Source organism: Oryx dammah, unplaced genomic scaffold, assembly GCF_014754425.2.
Source record: "Oryx dammah isolate SB20612 unplaced genomic scaffold, SCBI_Odam_1.1 HiC_scaffold_18, whole genome shotgun sequence".
In the NCBI taxonomy this organism is placed as follows: Eukaryota; Metazoa; Chordata; class Mammalia; order Artiodactyla; family Bovidae; genus Oryx; species Oryx dammah.
The window spans coordinates 64,971,342-64,988,897 of record NW_024070202.1 but is presented as its reverse complement, the minus strand read 5'-3'; the positions used below and the strand labels follow the sequence as shown (position 1 = coordinate 64,988,897).

The window sequence follows — 17,556 nt, the reverse complement described above, 5'->3', positions numbered from 1 at the left end:
CAGTGTGCAGGCAAAAGCTCTTGGTACCTGGGTACTGCGTGGCATTTGGAGGAATACAAAAGAGACAGATGGCTGAGTGAGTCTGGACAGTCTCATGTCTGGGACAGAACATGGACAGCAATGAAAAATATTAAAATGACGATAAACAGCCTTTGCATTTTTCAAATTCCAATAGAGAGGTTAACTCATTGTTTTTATTTGGCAATCAGAACATACAAGTACTCATTCATCACTAGATGCTGGGGGAAAATTACACATTGAGGGACTGTCAGCCTTCATCTGTGCAATAAAGATTACAATAAACACGTAATTTATTGAGAGCAGTTTAGCATATTCTGTTTTACATGAATCCTTGTGACTTATTTTTGCATTTAGAGATGTAATGCTATGGCATTTCAATAGTTTCTTTTAGTACAAATGAGCATCATGAGGAACAAAACACTCTTCTTTAGAATGGATGGTCATTCTCTTGCAAATTTCAACCCGCATTTTATCTGCTAGAAACATATTTCACATCACAGAAGTACATTCTATCACTGCCATAAAACACGAAGTCCATTTCATCATCCTCACTTTTGGAAGAATTTTCTCAGAACATATCCAGAAATGCCTTCCTTATTCCTACAAAGAACTACTTATTCAGCATGATTTGGATTGAGGTTCAAGATTTTGATTCTGCTTGCCTCCTTCTTTTGAGTCTTATTTAACATTCCTGATTTTAATCCAGACAACTCTCCCAATATCCAGCTAAACAGTAGCAAAATCTGACTGAGGAGATGAGCCGAGTTATCCATTCATACATGGTCAGTGCCCTAATGAAAAATAAGGTCTACAGACCCATGGTGAGGACCTAACATCCTAAGGAGAAAAACTCCACACAAAAATTGTGCCCTAGACTGAGGGGAGACGGTAAAAGCTGCCTTGTTTAGTTGCTCAGTCGTGTCTGACTCTTTCGCAACCCCATGGACTGTAACCTGCCAGGCTCCTCTGTCCATGGGATTTTCCAGGCAAGATTACTGGAGTGGGTTGCTATTCCCTTCTCCCCGGGAATCTTCCTGACCCAGAGGTGGAACTTGCGTTTCCTGCATCATAGGATTATTTACCGCTGAGCCACTTTGTATTAGCTCAAAGTGAGTCACCTTGCTTTGGGTAATTGATCTCTGATGAGGATTTCCTTTTTCCTGCTTCCTTTCCCTAAGCTATTCCTTCTTCCCCATCTGCCCTAACCTCATCCCTGGCCCACAGTATGTCCTCATGTAGATTACAATGGAACAAGATCATCTTGTTTTTTCCTTATTTTGTGTTTCTATGTGCTAAAAAGATGCTGCAAGCAGAATGGCTTGCCTGGGCAGAGGCAAAAGAAGGAAGTTGCAAAAGGTAGAAAAATAAGAGAAGAAAATAAGGGAAGGGTGAAAGAAAGGGTATGAAAAAGATACAGGGAGGAATCTGGCTGTACAGTGGGCACCAGAGTTGATAAAAACCTAATTGAGCTCTACAAATGAAAACAGGAATTATTTTTAAAAAATTTTTACAGCATATAAAATTGTATAAAAATATCATCAAAGCAAGAAAAAAAAGGAAAACGTGTACAGTTCTATCTCTAGAATCAGTTACTGGACAATACCTATGACTGTAGATTTTTTTTTTTTTACCATAAATCTATGTATATTGGTATATGACTATATTCTGTACCATCACACATATACCCATTCAAAGACAAGGACAGTAGCACACAAATACCTACTTCAAGATAGATCACCACAGAGAAGCAAAGAATATGCCTCCAGGGCAATCTATTTAAAAGTTATTCCATAGCCATTGGGTTTCTGTTAGTTCAGAAGCCAGCTCCCATGAAGACACACAGGTGTGGTTCAGGAAACATGACTGAAGCTGACCAGAGCTGACTGCCTCCAAGATGGCACTGACTGGCTTACCGCAGCCAGCATTTTATTCCGAGACTGTGAGATCTCCACCACAGAGACCCTGAGTGAGGGGAAGGGCCCACACTCCACCCCCTGCTTCTCCTCGTTCAGTGGATATCTACCTAGGCTGGGTTAAGTCAGCCACTGTCTTCTGCTTGAGAATAGAAGCCAAAATAAATGTCAACTCATTTCAAATATGTCTGCCAATATTTTAAAGAAAAAAAAAATGGATGAGGTGGAGGAGCATTAATTAAAATAATCAGGAATTAATGTTTAAATTGACGTTCATGAATCTTTCAGTCCGGGTTTCCCACTGCACCCAGACTGAAATTGTTCAATGTTAACAAGCTATTTTTTTTGATGAAACAATTTTTATTTGTTGTAGGTTTCCTAGAGGAGCACCGAGTCTTTGGTAAATGTCCAATAAAAACATGTAGAGGAATTCTTCTCATTTTTCTAAACCTCCCTGAACCCAAATTCACTTATTAGATACACCCTGTCTAAGGTTCTATGGGCTCGGTTACCAATTCTAACTCTACTGTCATCTTTGTGCCCACCAGCACTCTTGATGCGAGGAAAACCTTAACAACTGAAATCTGGTCTTGGCGGGTAGTGTGTCTTTTGGTTCTTGGAGGGATATTTTATACAAATACAGTGCTGTTCATTACAATTTTTTCATTAAGTTCATTTTCTTAAATGATAACGAGGCCTTTAATCGTGGATCACTGTCAATGAATTACAAATATTGCTTTCCACTTATTCATACAGAGGATCCAATATAATATCATTATTGCAACATTATTTAACATCCAATTTTGCTGTGGCTCAGTACTATGGCGAGCATAATATTGGCAGAGCACTGATTCCCCACATTGCACATATACAACATTCTACTCACTTCAAGAAAGCCTATTTTGTATTTCAAATGTTACAACTTGGATTATAAATAAACCCACTGGTAATGGTGTCATCATCCCTTTTGGAAGAGCATTTTCATATAATCCTATTTTGGCTTGCTTTTAGATTTTTCATTTGTTTGCTTTTCTTAAACCCAAAGACCATAAAGAAGTTTTAGTTGTCGGGTTTTTTTTCCCCATAAATTTGGCTCTGATAATTTTCCTGGACTACTTTCAATTTCCAGTCCCTTATAAGAAGTTGTGTCACTAGGGTATGTCAGCACACACTTAGAAGATAAGCCTTTAGCAACGTGCCTGACATCTAGAAAACGCTGAATGAATTTTCAGGCAAATGTGAACTTTGTTCGCACTCACAGGTGGCTAGTGGAATTCAGCTGGACAGTTCGGCACGTGTTTCCTGAAGGCTGCCTGTGTGCCAGGCACTGCGCTGGGCAAGTTCTGCAACTCCTGTCGGGATGTGTGGGGATCATGGAATCAGAATGAAGTTTACTCCGTGAAACCCCCTTTTTTGGGAAAATACTATTACATACATAGGTTTTAATCTCAGAATCTTATCTCCTTATGAGAGATGATTTGGGGCCTTTTTTTCTTTTCTTTTCCTCTTTACTCCATGGGGAATGTTATGAAATCATTTCTATCATGAAAGTCTCTGCTCAGAAGTTAAGAATAGAAGAAAATATATTACATATTCTTCCTATTTATCTATCTAAAGAAAAGTGATCCATGACAGAAGTGATATTAAAAAACCAGTATGCTTACTCCTAAAATATGGATTGGTCTCCATAGTTTAATCTGCTCTCTGTCTCACATTCTGTGATAATATTGCTCTCTACTTTTTATTTTTCATACTTACTAGAGGCATCATTTCAGGTGGAGAATATAATGTAATGGTTTTAACTCTGAAAATGGAATGAACTGGTGCACTGCATTGTTTTTTGGCTCTAGATATCATTTTATTGTTTAAGCATATCAGGTCCTTACTGTGAACCTGTCCGAAATCTTCAATGGTTTTTCAAAGCTCCAGGAATGAAATGGACAAAGGAAGAAAATCCACCTGAATTTAATGGGTTAGAAATGAATTTCCTGCCTGCTGCCATAAGCAACTAGGGCTTTAGAAAGGTTGGTGTGAATAAAAACTAGAACAAAGTCCTGCCTATGGATGGGTCATTATGGCACCAAAATGTACCACATCAGTAAAATGTGGCTGTAAAGCTATTTGGTGACATGGGGACCCAAACTTTAGGGGCTAACTCAGGGGCTACATGTCACTTTCCACCCAGGAGCACATAGAACTGGTGGTTTGTCACTGGTTGGAATGTCCCTAGTACTCTCCCCACATACCAATTAATTGTGAACTTAGGTGTGTAAGTCTTTGCTTTTTATGTGACAACAGAGTAAGATGTCATAATCCATGCAATGGAGAAATGTGCATCCCACATTGCTGCTCAACTTGGAGGAAGCTGTCTGTGTCAAAAGAAGGGAAAAGACCACACAGAGAGTAAGCTAGAACTCTGGAAATACTGGTGATACAGGCAATACTGTTGGCTTACCAGCTCCAGTACCAATTTATAGCACAGTAATACATTTTTAAATTATAAAAACAGATAATTTTGCTTTTTTACTCAATGTCCCTTCAAAATACTGTTTAAGGATTTAAAAATAAGAGTAACATGGACCTAATTTTTTATCACACTGAGAGTTCCAAGCAGAGTGATATCTTGAATAAAATTCTCTTCCCACTTTTTTCCAGCTAAATTAATGACTTAAAGCAAATGAAAAACATTTCTATCTTTATTGGTTCTAGAAAAAAAAATGGCTATATTCCTATTTTGTTTTCAAATATTGTTTAGTCTTGTGTGTTAGAGTATAAAAGGGAAGCTGTAGGCATTGTATTTCGACTGGCTGCAAAGCTGTATGTAGAAAAATACAGAATTGAAATGAGGTCAGAGGTTCAAGTTCCAAGGTCAAGAACTGGCATGCACTGGTTTTATTTCATGCCTGTCTAAAACCATCTCAAACAGCAGTTTGCAAATCAATGTCCCGTGCACTGACTGGAGTTCATAGGTATGTTTTCTTTGGCTAGCACAGTGTTTAAACATTTCCGAATTAGTTGCTAATATTCAAAAAATTTGGAGAGGGTTTATAGAAAATCTTAGGTATCTTGGCCCCTTATTCCTACTTAATCTCTCAGCTGCCAGCCGCTGCCCCGGTGGGGCAGCGCACACCCTCCCCGTTCCTCACAGCCCCCACTGCCTCTCTCCGAGGCCGCTGACAACTGCCGTTTATCACACTCACTCTGATATTATGGCTTGTTTCACTCATTTACCTGACCTGCCAGGCTTCTGATTTGAATGTGTAATCACTTGATTTACTGTGGTCACTGTTAGGAAAAGAGGAGGAGCAACAGAAAAACCTGTGTTCTTACCAAGCAAAATGTAAATCTGACCTAAGAACCCTGCTCGAATATCTGTACACCACCGTATTCTGTACCACAGAGTTCTCCAAACCTTTCTGTTGGGGAATATTTCAGTGAGACAAAAGGCCTTGTAGACTATATATGCAGTCTCCTTCTTTCTGTCTGAATGCCAGCATTTTGCCTTCATATTGAGATGGTTTTTTTTGAGTGTCTTTGTGCTTTTTTAATGTGGAAATTAAATTTGCAAAGAGGAATATACTTAAGCCTATCATCTAGTTCTCTCTGTTCCTCTCTCTGATCCTCCATCACCAGCATATTCGTGTGATTTCTCCTTAGGAAGGCCTCAAAGATTCCTTTGTGAACTACAACCACACTGTAAGGATTAGTTTCATCCAAATCACACCATTTAAATCCACAAAATTACTTGATTTGCACTCCACTGGATCTCACGTGTGACTTGGTTTCAGGGGGCTGTATCTTTACTCTCTTTCAAGGCTACATCTATTATTCTTATTTTTGATTTGTGCTATTAATCATCTCCTATCTTGTATTTCTAAAGGCTCACTAGAATGAAAAAAAAATTATTGAACATATCTCCCTGCTACTAATTACCTTAGTGCTTCCCTGAATAGAAAGAAGAGTGATAAAATCAAACCACAGATATTCAAAAGAAGAGAACCAGCCAGTGGTAAAAATTTCAGTAACCACATAGTTATGATATCCAGTGAAAACACTGGGTTTACTACCCGAACAATATGGCCATGAGCTGCAACATTCAGGTTTATATTAATGAATACACATGTAAATTAAGCATCAAATTAAGAAAATCTCCTTTTTATAAAACAAAAAGAATTTCAAATTACACAAACAGAAGGAAAAGCATGAGAACAATTTCTAAGTCTGAAAGGAAATGAGAAAAAAGGATGCCTTTGACTCAGAAAATGAGCAACCAGAGAATGAAATTGTAGTCTTATCTGTGATGAAGGCCAGCTTGGCTGCATCCACCATCAGTAACCAGTGCAAAAATAACAATATATAAAGAAATACAGTGGCAATTCCTGTGTGTGTGGCTTTCTCAGGCCTCTCTCAGCATTTCCAGGATGTCCACTCCCACCAGGCCAGACAGGTGCCTCGAAAGCCAGGGCATTAGCAAAGAATTTCGAGGAAGTCCCTTCATGTTTCTGTGTGTACAAAAATCAGAACTGTGTTGTTTGCTGGGCTGTGCAGGGGAAGGGGTGTTCCCCCAGAGTTCTAAGACCTCAAACCGGCTCCCAGGAAGTCATCTCCTAGAAGGAGATGGCATGAGAGAAGGCCAAGTGCGGGGGGACTTGTTTCTGAAAGTTGTACAACTTCCCCATATATGGGTCTTTGTGGAAGGAGAAGAGAATGAAGAAGCTCAGCTAAAATGATGCAAGACATTGGCAGCCTCTCTTATTGTCTATGAGGTGTGTTTTACTCTTCTGAATCTGAAAAAAAGAAAAAGAAAAAGAAAAGTGTCAATGCTGCCTTTCCCCCCCTTCTCCACCCTTCAGGTCTGAGAAGAAAATCTGAGGGACGAAAAAGGGGAGATCAATTACACATTTCAATACTCGTCATTGATATGTCCTTTGCAACACAATTGTTCTATTCATAAAGGAGAAAGTGGAGAATTTTAAACACTGGTTACTTTGAAAGCCTTTAATAATACTTGTCTTAAGCTAGAGCATCAAATATTTGGTTCATGCAATATGGATATTAAGACATCTTATTTTGCAATCAGAATGACAATGACTGCCAGATCTGGTTAATTTGCCTCCAGGGTGGGCGAGATTGAAAGAAATCAGATTCACCTAATCCCAATCATTTCCATAAAGCTATGTTCCTCTATCAGGATCCATAGCTATCTGCAGGAAGATGTTTCACACCTGACTAGAGACTCCCTGAAGGCAGGGAAAATATCTTTTTTATCTTTATAACTCTTCTTACATGTAGTGCAATGCCTCATACAGCATATGCTTAACAAATGCTTCCCTAAAAGATTCAAAGTAAGATGAGTTCCAACTGAAATTATTTAGCAAATGGATAAATCACCTGAATTCTCTACTGGACCTAGAGTGAGGTGGTGGAAGAAGACAAAGATTTTAACAGGACTCTAATGGAAATAAACAATATTGGATTTTTTTTTCACCTGGTCTACTCTATAACATGCAACCCTCAGTGGACTTGGACAAGATTTCTATAAAGCAAGCAAACAAATATTATGAGGGTTGCTTCCCCTAAGTGTTGTGTGCTCTGTATATCAGCATGCCTCATGGTGAGAGAGGGCTCCCTCCTGTGCAAGGTTACAGAGGGATAGGAGCCTTTAAGAAGATAACATCATCATCTCCAGAAATGTTAGGAGTCATTAAAGGACAAGAAAATTTCCCTTTTAACTTCAAAGACAAAGATACTCTCCTAAACAAGACTGAGTTGAAATTAGGTACAAACTAGTCTGGAGACAGGAGAGTGCTTTCTGATCTATTGTAATTATGGTCAAGTCTCAAATTTTTCAGGGGCCATTGATCCGGGCCTCCTGTGGTTCCTCTTTCTGCATTCTGGTCCTGTGTGTGTTTACTCTCCATTAGAACCTTCACCCACTTGGGAGAAATAATAGAGAAGAGAAAAACTTCTGGCCAGCCACTTCACTCTGATTCTAGCAGGACCAGTGAGAGAAGTTGCCAATTGCCTTATGGGAACTTACCAGTGACAGAAAGAGATGAAACAAAAGTGGAAATCAAGGATTAGAAATTTTCCAATGTTTCTGATCATTTCTATGAAGTTTGGGCCAAGGGGGAACTGTAAGATAGGACTCACTCCTTAATGCTTTGGCCTTGTCATTATCAGGGTCATATGTAATGAGACTCCTTTTATTTTTGGGTGGTTATTATGGTTCCAATAACCTCAAGAGATGGGCCCAGGCCCTCACATATAAAACTCAATTTTGTTATGACAATACAAGGTTAGGTTTAACTTTTTATTAAATGACTGATTGGTTGGAAAGAAGCTAGAGATAACTGTTACACCCAGTAACCTCCAGGTAGCCAAAATACGAAAGTGATGCACTTTCTGTGTCATGCAGTCTGGGTTTGCAGAGGCCTGCTGTCCTGAGTGCTACATCTCAGAGATGGAAGAGGTCCATCCAGGGTGTCAGTAGAACCCAAAAGCCCTTGAGAGGAGATCTTCCTCCCTTGGTAATCACTGCTTCCAAACGATATGCCAAGTGGCTGGCTATGAATCTCTACTCTCCCCTCCTCAGCCTTCTGGCCAAGGGATTAGGAAAAGAGTTGGTCAAGGAGTAGCAAAAAGGGGTAAATAAAGGTGGCCTGTATGTTTAAGCTGTGCCTTTTTCACTGTCACTAAATACAACCAACAGTAAAAGAAAAAGAGGCAGATAACTCTGTGGCTGGGTCTGTGACCTGAGTGACTGTCCCCAGACTTTTCAAACTCATGTTCTCTCTAAATAAGAATCTCTTAGGGCAAAGCTAGTGGAAGTGATGGAATTCCTGTTGAGCTATTTCAAATCCTGAAAGATGATGCTGCAAAAGTGCTGCACTCAATATGCCAGCAAATCTGGAAAACTCAGCAGTGGCCACAGGACTGAAAAAGGGCAGTTTTCATTCCAATCCCAAAGAAAGGCAATGCAAAAGAATGCTCAAACTACCACACAATTGCACTCATCTCACACGCTAGTAAAGTAATGCTCAAAATTCTCAAAGCCAGGCTTCAGCAATACGTGAACTGTGAACTTCCAGATGTTCAAGCTGGTTTTAGAAAAGGCAGAGGAACCAGAGATCAAATTACCAACATCTGCTGGATCATCAAGATTCATGTCAATGTATGGCAAAACCAATACAGAATTGTAAAGTAAAATAAAAAGGAAATTTATAAAAAAAAAAAAAAAAGCAGGAGAGTTCCAGAAAAACATCTATTTCTGCTTTATTGACTATGCCAAAGCCTTTGACCGTGTGGATCACAACAAACTGTGGAAAATTCTGAAAGAGATGGGAATGCCAGACCACCTGACCTGCCTCTTGAGAAACCTATATGCAGGTCAGGAAGCAACAGTTAGAACTGGACATGGAACAACAGACTGGTTCCAAATAGGAAAAGGAGGACGTCAAGGCTGTATATAGTCACCCTGCTTATTTAACTTATATGCAGAGTGCTGCTGCTGCTAAGTCACTTCAGTCGTGTCCGACTCTGTGTGACCCCATAGACAGCACCAGGCTCCCCCGTCCCTGGGATTCTCCAGGCAAGAACACTGGAGTGGGTTGCCATTTCCTTCTCCAATGCAAGAAACTGAAAAGTGAAAGGGAAGTCTCTCAGTCGTGTCCGACTCTTCGCGACTCCATGGACCACAGTCTACCAGGCTCCTCTGTCCATGGGATTTTCCAGGCAAGAGTACTGGAGTGGGGTGCAGAGTACTTCATGAGAAACGCTGGGCTGGAAGAAGCAAAGCTAGAATCAAGATTGCCAGGAGAAATATCAATAACCTCAGATATGCAGATGACACCACACTTATGGGAGAAAGTGAAGAGGAACTAAAAAGCCTCTTGATGAAAGTGAAAGAGGAGAGTGAAAAAGTTGGCCTAAAGCTCAACATTCAGAAAATGAAGATCATGGCATCTGGTCCCATCACTTCATGGGAAATAGATGGGGAAACAGTGGAAACAGTGTCAGACTTTATTTTTGGGGGCTCCAAAATCACTGCAATCACTGTGATGGTAGCCATGAAATTAAAAGACGCTTACTCCTTGGAAGAAAGCTATGACCAACCTAGATAGCATATTGAAAGCAGAGACATTACTTTGTCAACAAAGGTCTGTCTAGTCAAGGCTATGGTTTTTCCAGTGGTCATGTATGGATGTGAGTGTTGGATTATGAAGAAACCTGAGCCCTGAAGAATTGATGCTTTTGAACTGTGGTGTTGGAGAAGACTCTCTGAGAGTCCCTTGGACTGCAAGGAGATCCAACCAGTCTATCCTAAAGGAGACCAGTCCTGGGTGTTCTTTGGAAGGACTGATGCTGAAACTGAAATTCCAATACTTTGGCCACCTCATTGGAAAAGACCCTGATGCTGGGAGGGAGTTGACTCATTGGAAAAGACCCTGATGCTGGGAGGGATTGGGGGTAGGAGGAGAAGGGGACGACAGGATGAGATGGCTGGATGGCATCACTGACTCGAAGGACATGAGTTTGGGTACACTCTGGGAGCTTGATGGACAGGGAGGGCTGGAGTGCTGCAATTCATGGAGTCTCAAAGAGTCGGACATGACTGAGCAACTGAACTGAACTGAACTGAACTGAGGGCACTCACCCTACAGTGTCTATCTGTAGGAAGATGTTCCCTCCCAGACTATAGACTCCTTGAGGGTAAGGAAAATACCTTATTTATCTTTATAACTACTCTTTTAAAAAAAAGTTTTATTGGAGTATAGTTGATTTATAATTCTGTATTACTTTCTGTTGCATGGAACAGTGAGTTATACATATACCTATATTCACTATTTTTTCTTAGATTCTTTCCCCCATAGGTCATTACAGAGTTTTGAGTAGCGTTCCCTGTGCTATAGAGTATAACCCCTCTTGAATGTAGTACAATGCCTGACACACAGCATATACTCAGCAAATTACTGTTGTTTCATCGAAAGGCAGAGAATTAAGTATGAGGCGGATGGGACAGACAAAGGTGTAATGATGAGTAGGAGATCTCTCTCCAGCCCTTTTCTAGTCCTGACTTTCAAAGTGTGTAATAAAAAGGAAATCATAAGCGCACTGATTTTATAACATATTTAATAGCAAATTATGATATGTCAAAAATGTGTACTCCCTATGAAGAAATAGCCTACTTTACATGACACTCCGTGGGACTAAGCTCCCAGAGAAACAGCACCTGCTTTCCAAGCAGCTTTGACATGGCTTGTAAATCTCCTCACTCTACTCCTTCTCTCCTGAGCTTCAAATGTCACAGACTTGCTTTGTTGTGTTTCAGTTTTGTGTATTTGTTTTCAATATAAACTGAAACTGCATAAGCATTTAAAACTAAGACTGGGTAAAGTTACAAAGTATATAAAAATGAGGACCTAAAGCCAGAGTGTGATTAATCACTCTATTGATCTGATTTACACGACTATTTTTGTTATAGAGAGTGAAAGTGAAATCACTCAGTCGACTCTTTGTGACCCCATGGACTGTAGCCTATCAGGCTCCTCCATCCATGGGATTTTCCAGGCAAGAGTGATGGAGTGGGTTGCCATTTCCTTCTCCAAAGGTAGTGGGTGGGCCCTGTTAATTAAGGTTCCTCACCTGAAAGGTTAGGGCACCCATTTGACATTTACCATTGTGAGGACTATATAAAAGGTATTTAAAATTGGGTGTCTCACGGGTGTTCAATAAATGATTCCCACCAATAAGGCTAGAGGGACCTGGTGATCACTATAGGAGGGAAAGTCAGTAAGGAATTTGAGAAATACTGCATCCACTATTGGTTGATTCCCCTCAAATTCCATTTTCTTTCCTCTAACCACCATTGACCTGTATTTACTTCACACTCACAGCTGAGTCTGTGGCCATAAGCTGGAACCTCTACAGAGGAAGCTGGAAGAGACTGAATATTTATTGGCCTATTAGGGTCTGCTCATTTGAGATAAGGAACATCTTATGAGGAAGGGGTTGGAATTAACAGAGACTAGAATTAATGTCTCAGGGCTACAGGGACTAGACTGTCCTAGTAAGGAGACAAGGCAGCCTTCATTCTAGGCCCGGCTCGACCATGACCTTGGGTAGATGACCTGTGGAAGTCGTTTTATACGTGCTCGCGGTTTTCTGTTACTCAGGTTATCCTTAGTGGATAAACAAGGTTTTCTCCAATAAAAACACCATGTGAAGGCACTTTTAAAAATAATAATAAAGCAATGAATGAAGAATATTGGGGGAAGAAAAAAACTTGGAATTTTTCGGGGGTTTTTTTTTCGTTCTTTTTTAAAACAAAGTTGTCCAGGTTATAGCTGCTTTGAATTCCACTGATTGTAAATTGATGTTGGCTTTTTGGAGGCCACAAAAAGTAGTTGAAATCACTCATCTTTTTAAGAGTGATTGATGAACTGAAATGGAAAATATCTTCACTTGATTTGGGAAAGTTCAAGAAAATACCTAAGTGCCACCTCCTTAACTGCCCCTAGACAAAACTTCTCACATTTCATAGTGACGCAGCCACGCGGGTTCTGAAGCCTGAAGTGAGTGGTTCTATGAATTCACAGAAAGGTGTTTACTCCAGGGGAATGAACAGTAAAGAATGTTTCAGCAACTTCATTTAAAGAAATAGAAGATGGCCATTTACAACAATGTGGCCCTATTCCTCCCTTCCCAGGCTGCTCCTAGAGGTAAGTAGAGATGCTACAGAAAATCATTTGGTTTAAAGATAACCGTTTTAAGAGGCTTAAAGTTCAGATTTGATTTGACTCGATATGTGTTTAGCAGTCATATTGTTTATTCCTAGATCACAAGCTGAATATCTACAAGGCAGGCCTCATAGAATCTGGCATTGGGTTTTAAAAACATCTGTAAATACTTTTATTTTTCATTTTTCTTGGGCTTGATTTTTTTATTGCCTGATTCAACTATCACCCAAGCTCAAAAGCAAGCTGACTTGGCTAAGCACAGAGCTGGAATTAAACCAGATTTTCAAGTCCCAGGAATCCTTCTAGAGCTGCCTCTACATGGAGTCAACTTTCTACAAAAATAACAAAGTGATACCATGCTTATGAAAGATCTGTAAAAGGCTAAACAGAGAAAGAAAAAAAAAAAAAACCTGAAGAAGAATAAATGTGGTAAAACTAAACCCAATTTAAAATATCTAGTAGAATTTCTGAGGTGCTTATAAGCAGGTCCTGGTTTTGTTTTGTTTCTTAATAATGAGGAAATACTAAAAACAAACTAACATTGCTTAGAGACAGGCATTGTTTTCAATCTTCTAGGTTGTAAGTGCAAGACAGCTATTTTATTGTTTCTTTCTCTCTTTTTTTGGCTGTGGGATCCTAGTTCCCTGAACAGTGATCAAATCCAAGCCCCCTGCATTGGACATGCAAAGTCTCAACCACCGGACTTCCAGGAAAGTCCCAAGACAGCTATTTTAAATGGTTACCACCAAAACCCCAAAGTATACATGCATGCTTTCTCCTTGCCCCAAATGATAGAGGATATGATTACTCTAAATAATTCTAATGAATTATTCTAAATTAATTTTACTGCATATAATACCAAGGCTATGGCTCTCCTAAGATGGGTAGATGAATGGATGGATGATGGATGGAGAGAATAAACAGATGATAAAGTAAATTTGTAGGAATATAATTTCCTGAAACCTTCCCTGAGGCATCATTTCCTCATTTCCTAACATTTACCTGTTTGATCCAAATATACAGAGTAAGTACAAAGGATAGTTCTTAGGTTCAACCCTTGTGACTTTTCTTTGCCTTTTCTTTTGATCCTTGGCATCTGTGCTATCACTGAGAATAATGATCATGTTAACTTTTATCCTTTTACTTTACTGTTTTCTTTCTTCCTTTATATAGCATGGTTCTTCTTTCCAAACTTAAACTACATGAATAACTGTCTCTTGTTCTTCTGTCCCATGTTGTCCAAGGTATTTTACTGCCATTCTTCTCTGTATTAAGAACCTAGTACTTCAACACTAAAGGAAACCAAATACTCAAGTCACCAAGTGCTCCTGGACCTGACCCCCATTAAGAGGTAAGTAAAAGTCAGGCATCAACAGCTCATATCACTCCTCTGGGTCAGGGAAGGGCAGAGTTGTCTGCACCCAAGTTTTGTTTCTGATCAGCTTTTGAATCTTCTATTTTTGAAGCCAACAAGAAACCAGAGAATAAGGAAGTCCTTCAGAGAAAGTTAAATGAGGCTGGGATTTTAGGCCTGAAATATTCTGACTACTTTTCATGCTTTTCCCTATTTTAGTAGTTCAGGAAAAAGAAAGATTCAAAATGAATGAAAGGAAAAAAAAACACCAACATTTATTCTCATGTTTTCACTGTGGCTCGAGGCTATAGAATAAAAATAGCACATATTGTAGATAACTAATACTTATGAAATACAGTTATCATCACTTGGAGATCAGGCTGCCCTTTGGTGTAAAACACTAAGAATAAACACAAAGAGAAAGCTTTGATACTCGCTTGACATTGCATTTTTAATACCTCTTCTAGCTTGTGGGTGTCTAGAAAAAAAATGGCATTAACTATGGAGACATAGCTAGCTCCTGGCTTTGGCACATATTTCAAAAGCAGCTGTTTATTTATTTTTTTTTAAATTTATAATGTTAATAGAGGTACTTTTGACAAATGTATTATTGCTTGTGTTTCTCCAATCACTTGCAAAGAATCTGACAGAATACAATTTTTCTAGGGGGAAAAAGGATAAATATTTATTTCATGAATACTAAAAAGTTATTTTTAATCCTGAACATCAATAAAAGAAAAAAAAAGACAAATCACATTTCCCCAGTAGTTCCAAAATTGTAATCTTCTCTGTCAAACCAGGTTCCTTGAAAAATTCATTGGTACATTAAGAGTGTAACAAAATGTCTAGAAGATAGAGTGAAACAATGAAAGCTTATATACCAATAATTGCTAGGGAAAAGTTGCTCAAAAAGATTAATTTCATCATTAACAGAGAGTACATAGTATACTTTTATGTGACATTTCTACTATGTAGTTATTTGGTAAGAGACTGGAATCTAAATGGCTATCTGAAAAGCATGAATTGACTTGAGAAGTTTTCTTTACTATAACACAATTTAATTATTGTAAATGTGCCAATTACCACTGTATTATACATATATACATACACACACACATATTCACATACTATATACACATACACAATCCACATATATGTATATTGTATATATGTATATATATACACACAAATTCAGTTGCTGTTTGATACTGCAAATGTGAATTTCAATAACACAAAACTTACAGGAGTAAATAATAGTTTAATGTCACTTGTTCCTTTATAATCCATCATGAGGATATCTATTATATACCCTCCTTAAAAAGCACATTCACTGAACCTAAAACTATATTAAAAACACATTGGTTTGAAATGGATGCTTACAACCCAAAGAGCTAACTGTTCTGATTCACTGTGACTCATCTATGCTAGAGCCATGTGGATGTCACAGGCGTCATACTCCCATGCTTTCATCCTCAGTAAAAAGGAGCAAAGAGATTTTTTAAAAATTTCACCCCATTTGACCATTGCAACTCACATACAATGGATTGGTTAGTAGTTTCCCCCCAGATCCATCCAAAAAAATTATACTAGGTTTTGGCATCACTTCACTCACAAAACTCTTATTCTTGGGTCAACCAATAGCAAGGTTTCTAAAATTAATTAGAAACTGGCACTGAGGTTTATCAGTGAAAAAGTGTAAGTAACAAAACCTTTCAGGATCTAATTAGGGTATCTTATCTAGATGCATAAAAATAATAAGCATCTAAAAATAATGTTGAAATTCTCTCTTTCATTTACCAACTTTTTCTTGTTTTCCTTTGACAGGAAATTGCAGTAGACGGTTAAGACATTTGGGTTATCACACAACTTGAGAAAATAATGCATAAAATGTCTTGAAAAAGCACATATTTCATGCCTCTTCTTGCTAAACCATAGCATTTATTTACTGTTGATGCTCTGCATCTTGATACATAGAAATATATTAAGTAAATGGGTCACAAGAGTTTTCATGGACAAATGGCTAAGGGAAATAGGACATGAATCAGAACAGGTGTTGTTATGATGATTTCTCTTAGTTGGGACCAAGGGCACTCCAGATGTTTGGTCCTGTAAACTGATGGAAAGTAAGGATCCTAGATTCTCATGTTGGAGAAGGCAATGGCACCCCACTCCAGTTCTCTTGCCTGGAAAATCCCATGGACGGAGGAGCCTGGTAGGCTACAGTCCATGGGGTCGCTGAGTCGGACACGACTGAGCGACTACGCTTTCACTTTTCACTTTCATGCACTGGAGAAGGAAATGGCAACCCACTCCAGTGTTCTTGCCTGGAGAATCCCAGGGACGAGGGAGCCTGGTGGGCTGCTGTCTATGGGGTCGCACAGAGTCGGAAATGACTGAGGCAACTTAGCAGCAGCAGCAGACCCTCATGTGGAAGGAAATTCCTTCATTAAAGAAATAGAGGACAGGACAAGATGGCAGAGGAGTAGGTGGACATGGAGTACATCATGGATACAACAGGAATACACCTTTAGACACAGAAGTGCATGCAGAACACCAGCTGAGAGTGGACAGGAGTAACTGACCAGTGGAAAAGAATATATAAGTGAAGTGAAATCGCTCAGTCATGTCCGACTCTTTGCGACCCCATGGACAGTAGCCTGCACCAGGCTCCTCCATCCATAGGATTTTCTAGGCAAGAGTACTGGAGTGGGTTGCCATTTCCTTCTCCAGGGAATCTTACCGACCCAGGAATCGAACCCAGGTCTCCCACATTGATAGATAGACGTTTTACTGTCTGAGCCACTAGGGGACCTAAGAAGGAAATGGCAACCCACTCCAGTATTCTTGCCTGGAGAATCTCATGGAGAGAGGAGCCTGGTAGGCTACAGTCCACAAGGTTGCAAAGAGTTGGACAACCCAACTGAGCTACCTCACTTTCACCTTCAAAGAATATATAGACCCACGCAAAACTCAGGATCAAGCCCTGAGTTTTTGGAGTTGGAGCACTGACTCCAAGACTCTAGACTATCAGAGAACTAACCCTAGGGAGTACCAAATAGTGAGAACGCACACAAAGGAAGCCACTTGAACACAAGACCTGGCATCACCCAACCACACGTAGCACACTCTGCAGAATGCCTCATCTATACGACAAGTTCAGTCCAGTTCAGTCGCTCAGTTGTGTCCGACTCTTCACGACCCCATGAATCGCAGCACGCCAGGCCTCCCTGTCCATCACCAACTCCCGGAGTTCACTCAAACTCACATCCATCGAGTCAGTGATGCCATCCAGCCATCTCATCCTCTGTCGTCCCCTTCTCCTCCTGCCCCGAATCCCTCCCAGCATCAGAGTCTTTTCCAATGACTCAACTCTTCGCATGAGGTGGCCAAAGTACTGGAGTTTCAGCTTCAGCATCATTCCTTCCAAAGAAATCCCAGGGTTGATCTCCTTCAGAATGGACTGGTTGGATTTCCTTGCAGTCCAAGGGACTCTCAAGAGTCTTCTCCAACACCACAGTTCAAAAGCATC

The 17,556-nt window shown here is 39.7% G+C and overlaps 1 protein-coding gene across 5 annotated transcripts in view; it reads right to left on the bottom strand.

Moving 5' to 3' along the window:
- PDE1C (phosphodiesterase 1C) overlaps window positions 1–17,556 on the bottom strand; it is a 531,701-nt gene that overhangs the window by 30,251 nt on the left and 483,894 nt on the right. Inside the window, exon 17 of one of the 5 annotated variants that reach the window (XM_040259679.1) lies at window positions 6,076–6,721. The exons of the other annotated variants lie outside the window; for them this stretch is intronic. Within the exon in view, the coding sequence (XP_040115613.1) occupies window positions 6,708–6,721 (14 nt within the window). The 3' untranslated portion in view covers window positions 6,076–6,707. Of the gene's footprint in view, window positions 1–6,075; window positions 6,722–17,556 lie in introns of those variants that run through there. 5 annotated transcript variants of the gene reach the window in all.